The sequence below is a fragment of the Myxocyprinus asiaticus genome, chromosome 2 (assembly GCF_019703515.2).
Source record: "Myxocyprinus asiaticus isolate MX2 ecotype Aquarium Trade chromosome 2, UBuf_Myxa_2, whole genome shotgun sequence".
In the NCBI taxonomy this organism is placed as follows: domain Eukaryota; kingdom Metazoa; phylum Chordata; class Actinopteri; order Cypriniformes; family Catostomidae; genus Myxocyprinus; species Myxocyprinus asiaticus.
Window position 1 is genome coordinate 6,444,200 of NC_059345.1, and position 6,131 is coordinate 6,450,330.

The window sequence follows — 6,131 nt, forward strand, 5'->3', positions numbered from 1 at the left end:
TGCTCAAAAATGCATAAAATAACACTTAAATTTCAACATTGGTGGTAAAAAGGTAGTTAAATTACCATAAGGTCAAATGTCGACTTATTTGTCAACATTCATGCAACAATCAAAACAACAAATTTTACTTCAGTCTCTTTCAAATGATTAAAACATTTGTTGCAACACTGTGCTACATTGCAAAACCATGATGTTGTGCTTCACAAAACCTTGTGATTACTGGCACTGCCTTTTGAATCATTTTGTTTATATTAAACAAGATGTGAATCTAGAAATTTCTTCATCACACACAGTGCCATCTCTATTTTAAAATCAAACTAAAATTAGAACATGCATGCTGCCTTTGGGAAGTTTTGATAGTCTAATCTTTAACCAAGATAGGGTCCACATACAAACATTGATCAATTTTCCCAGATTGTGTAATCAGAGTTTAGATAATGATATTTACGGGAAAAGAGCTGTATCAAGCTCATATAAATGGTAGAACCTCAAGACACAATTGTCACAAAACGATAAAACGCAGCTCAATTTATTTTTTGAAGACATATTTATCATGAAGTGGTAAGTTTCTGTTTTGTTCCTAAATGTAAAACTTTTGAAAAGCAAACCTGAAGGGAGAGGTTGCAATGGAATCACTTGAGTTTCACCTCAATGCAAGGCAGAATGTATTATTAAGTATCACTTCAGATCAAGCATTCTCCTCACATGACCATGTTTTTATTGATGTTCTTACAGTACAGTATTTTTGTCTGTAGGCTCTCTGTGACTGTGCTGCTCTTGGGCTGTATTGCTTGCCTGCCAGATGAGTCTTTGGCTTTGGATGGATTCAAAAAATATGTTTCGGGTAACAAATAACCTCCTCATCAGACAAGAGCCAATGCTCAGCTGCAGACAGTTGTAGAAGTGGTTTTAGGGAATGTATTGAAATGCATTATCCTTCACCTGCAATGCTAGTTAGAAAATCAGTTTTTAGATAAATTTGTAAAAGGGAAAACTGGGGCTAAATGTCACACTTTTTACTTCAGTGAATATTTATCAGGTTAGGCTTATTAAAAAAAAAAAAAAAAAAAATTGTGTATAGGCACATATCTTTCAGTCTTTGCAACAAAAAAGGACATTGGACATTTCCATCATTATTGCCCAGGAATAAAGTTAACAGTTCATTAAACACACATTGACCTTTTGTGACAATATGCCCCAATATCTGTGCACACTGTCCCACCTTATATGGGGCAAGTTGTCACAATATAACCTACCATTAAACAGTTTATTTTAAGTTTTCAGCCAAATTAAAACAGTGAAACAATTCATGAAACAGCAAAAAAAAAAAAAAAAAAAAAAAAAAAAGCCTGATCTCTTTATTATTCAAAGCTATTCGTACATTACATTTAACTGTACATTTTTGTTTGTTTGGATAGACGCTGCAACTTACAAAATGGCTGTATTGAAAGTTTCTAATATATATATATATATATATATATATATATATATATATATATATATATTGACGTATTTACAGCATTAAAAAAGTTAAAATATTTACAAATTCTTTATCCTTTATCATATTTTATAAATATATTAAATATTTTACTACTTTTTTGATATTTATGATCCCTTAACACTACCCCTGCACCTTATAAAAAAGGTAAAAGGAAGATAAATATGCAATGACAATAATTTATACTTATATATATATATATATTAAAATTATATTAATAAATTATTGTATATATATATATATATATATATATATATATATATATATATATATATATATATATATTGAGCCACTAATCCCACCTCTACCACTAAACTTAATAATTTCACAATCATTTATAAAAAATAAAATAAAATAAAAAGATCAAAAGTAGTCTCAGCAACCCTGTACTGCTTCAAAGTGCTCTCTGATGGCATATTGAGTGAGGTATAGAGTGGAATTTATTTTGTTAATCACTGAAACTCTTCTCCATAATTCATTCAAACAAACACATCACATGGAACATGGAATGTTGCAATCGATCACAAGATATGCAAGAGCCAATGAGCATTTGAAATCACTGACGTAAAACCTGTGTCGTAACGATTCTTGAATTTTGAAATGAGTACAGGATTTGACTGTTACAGCCACAACGGCGGATGGATATGAAGAACATGGAATAAAGACTAAAATTTGGGTCTATTCCTCACACAGAGCTATCATATACTTCTGAGGACTTGGATTATAGCACACAAATAGAATGGATTACTTTAATGATTGTTTTATTGTGCTTATTTTTTCTTTTTTTTTAAGCCGCAGCATATTCTGAAAACTCATTTTGAGTCCCACGGCAAACAAAATAAATATTTAATGTTTAGGTAATGAATAAACGATTAATTTACCGATTAAATACCGTTAATTTAATATTCATGGATTCAATAAGGATTTGTAAATATTTGTAAATCTCTAAAGTTGTTCATACATAACATGATAAAATTTTAGAAGCTGTCAATATATCAGTATTATACATTTCAGTAGAAATTCACTAAATTACTTTGGATAAATTGTCTGCCAAATGCATAAATGTAAATTAATATCACCAATCGTTTAACTATCCTAAACCGGAAATAGCAAAGGTGTAACTTTTTATTTTGATGATGATAATGATACAATTTCTTCTTCCCTGAAGTAATAACAGTTAAATTGTCCACTTCTTTTGGGATTTTATGCTTTTTAAAAAAATCTTATTTACATGTAAATGTGTCAGTTTTACCATTAATTTGCATATGCAAATAAGCAAATTTATGAAACTTTAATACAGTAAAAACCTTACACTGTTGAAACTATGAAAATATGAGAATGTGACATATATTGGAGGCAGATTGCTGCCATCTAGTGAACAAAATATAAATAACACAACTTGAAAATAATGTCGTGACAGTAATGACCAATAGATGGCTGCAGTGTTCTATGTAGCCACCTACTGTGTAGTCTGATTGCTTGTTGTAACCTAATTTTATATTTTATTAGAAGTTCTGCATTTAGATATATATTAAGATATTATCAAAGTATTATTTGTCAAAGTTTAGCATTTTAAATGTGATTTTAAGTGTCAGTTTTTGCAGTTAAAAGAAAAAAAACTGCAAAATTGTGAAAATTCAATTAGAGTATAAAACAGAAGATTCAGAGTAAACATTTAGCAATTTGTGTTTAGCATTGTGGCTGTTTTCTGGTTTTATTTGACACAGTTAAAAAAATGCTCTGTGTTATAGTCTCACCAGTTCATTTGTGTGTGTGTGTGTGTGTGTGTGAGAGAGAGAGAGAGAGAGAGTGAGTGGGTGTGTATGTTTTGCACTTTGGATGTTTTACAGTCTCATCCTTTAATTTCTGTGTGTTTTTTCTGCATTGTGGCTGATTTAGTGATTGTATTTGAATGCAAATACCAAAGATATCGGCAATTTTTTTTTTAGTTGGCAAGTGGAGGAAAAGTCACCAAGTCTTGTACCGCTCAGATAAAGGAAATCATTTTTATTAATTTAGCAAAAGTGATTCCCGTCAAAAATGACCGAAGACCATAGGAGGGTTAAAGAGATCTCATTAAATTCTCATTTTTTGCACAGCTCACAGTATTTCAGCTCTACGGCACAAACGAATGATAGGGGGATCACTGACCGCACCTGTCCCATGGCAGGCAATGGTGTTCCTCAGTGAAAATATACTAGATGGAGGTTTCGCTGGTGGAGCCCTCATCGCGGAGCGCTGGATACTGACTGCTGGCAGGAATCTGTTTGTGGGAAAGAGCAAAAACCAAACAAGTGGAAAAGAACCCCTCATTCCAAAAGTCTACCTTGGTATCAGCAAACGTTCTCATGCTAACACCTCTACGGAAGTAGCGGTGGAGAGGGTAAATATCCACACAACACACCAAGTTCCAAACTGCCTGCTCATTTAACTTTGTTAAACATTACTGTCTGGTTGGGAAGAAAGTCTAACTTTATCTCCAGATATGGTGCAGTATATATCATGGACAGTATATATCATGGTAACAAGCTAATTTTGAATGTACAGTATATCAAGAAGAGTACTTGCATAAAGGATTTGATCGGAATGCCTTTTTCATGCAGGTATTTGTGCATCCAGACTTCCAGAACACATCCGACTGGGACAATGACCTTGCTCTGATCAAACTGAAGGAGCCGGTGATATTTACTGAGTCCATAATGCCCATCCCTCTGCCTGAGATCGGAGATAACCAGGAAGAGAAGGAGGGAGAGAGGGGCATCATCGCTGGGTGGGGCTGGGGGAGCGGTTTCACCCCTGCTCCAATATTGAAGTTTCTTTCTCTGCACATCCAGTCATGCCAGGGTGAATACTGGGCAAAGGTTCTATCGAGTACACCAACTGTAAATGAAAAACAGTTTTGCACAGGACCCAGTGAGTACCAGGAAAACGTGTGCTTTGGCGACGCAGGTGGCGCATTTGTCTTCCTGAACCCCGACACCAACAAAGTCTATGCTGCAGGCATCCTCTCCTTTGACAAGGCTTGTTCTGTAGAGGACCAAGCTGTCTACACAAAGATCTCTGCCTATCTGCCCTGGATTCACAGTGTCATGAGAGGTGATTCGCAAGAATTTTCAGAGCGTCGTGCTTCAATGATAAAACAAATGCTTTCAAAAAAAAAGTAGTCTGGTGGTCTTAGAACAGTACAATATATATATATATATATATATATATATATATATATATATATATATATATATATATATATATATATATATATAGATGCAGGTTGGGATTAAATACTTATTACAAATACTTATTACTTATTACTATTTAAAATGTAATCAGTAACTTAATCCAGTTACCTCAAAAAGAAAAGAATGTAACCAGATTGCTTTAGTTACTTTTTGATTGCCTCAAGATCACATATGTGAATAAAGTCAGGAGAAAAGCAATATGTTCTCAAAGACTTTTAATCATGCCTTCTGAATGCAAACAAACCATGTTTGAATAATGTTATGAGTGATGTAGCTATTGTTATATACAGTATAAGAAAAAAACATGAAAAACAGGGACACTGCCTCCTTAATAGGTAAACAGAATATGTAGAAAAAGTAAATTCTAGAGACTGTTGTGTGTGAAAATCCCAGGAGATCAGCAGTTACAGAAATACTCAGACCAGTCCATCTGGCACCAACAATCATCCATGCAATTATCTAATCAGCCAATTGTGTGGCAGAAGTGCAGTGTATAAAATCATTCAGATATGGGTCAGGAGCTTCAGTTAATGTTCACATCAACCATCAGAATGGGGAAAAATGTGATCTCAGTGATTTGGACTGTGGCATGTTTGTTGGTGCCAGATGGGCTGGTTTGAGTATTTCTGTAACTGCTGATCTCTTGGGATTTTCATGCACAACAGTCTCTAGAATTTACTCAGAATGGTGCCAAAAACAAAAAACATCCAGTGAGCGGCGGTTCTGTGGATGGAAATGCCTTGCTGATGAGAGAGGTCAACAGAGAATGGCCAGACTGGTTCAAACTGACAAAGTCTACGGTAACTCAGAACTGCTCTGTACAATTGTAGTGAGAAGAATATAATCTCAGAATGCTATTCTAAGATGCGGGTTGGCACTGTTTTGGCGGCACAAGGGGGACCTACACAATATTAGGCAGGTGGTTTTAATGTTGTGGCTGATCGGTGTATATATACAGTATATCATACGTTTTATTTTCAAAATATTTATAGATGGTGGAAAATTGCATATCACAAAACAAAACTAGAACAGTTTAGAAAAATTTTGGCTTTGAAAGTTTAAAACATTTAAAAAACCCACTGTCCCAATATTTCAGTGGCATACCCAAAATTTAAGGCTTATAACTTGACAAAAAAAAAAAAAAAAAAAAAAAAAACAAGGAGGGTCAAGTGTTTGGTATCATTGTAAAGAAAAATTTTCTAATGTTTTAATGATATAGATTATGATACATTCTGAGACTCTAACCCTAAGAAACTGCTGAAAAGTCATAAAAAAATTTAGCAAAAAATTTCCTTTTTTTTAAACTCTTTTTCAGATTTAATATCATTTATCTCTGGGTGTAAATAAGGTGGAGCCAGAAAACTGCTTTTGTTTAGTTCCCAATCATGTCAACTCTA

The 6,131-nt window shown here is 33.6% G+C and overlaps 1 protein-coding gene across 1 annotated transcript; it reads left to right on the plus strand.

Moving 5' to 3' along the window:
- Nucleotides 1-422: 422 nt before the first annotated feature.
- hp (haptoglobin) lies at nucleotides 423-5,893 on the plus strand. Its single transcript, XM_051725176.1, has 4 exons — nucleotides 423-561; nucleotides 756-844; nucleotides 3,598-3,881; nucleotides 4,102-5,893. Exons 1-4 carry the CDS (start codon nucleotides 554-556, stop codon nucleotides 4,660-4,662), a joined length of 942 nt encoding a protein of 313 aa, XP_051581136.1. The 5' UTR covers nucleotides 423-553; the 3' UTR covers nucleotides 4,663-5,893.
- The last annotated feature ends 238 nt before the right edge of the window (nucleotides 5,894-6,131 follow it).

Excerpts from the sequence above, each read along its gene's own strand:
- hp (XM_051725176.1), top strand. Across the intron at positions 845-3,597 it reads ATTCAAAAAATATGTTTCGG|CTCACAGTATTTCAGCTCTA; the intron begins GTAACAAATAAC and ends TTTTTTGCACAG. Across the intron at positions 3,882-4,101 it reads CGGAAGTAGCGGTGGAGAGG|GTATTTGTGCATCCAGACTT; the intron begins GTAAATATCCAC and ends TTTTTCATGCAG.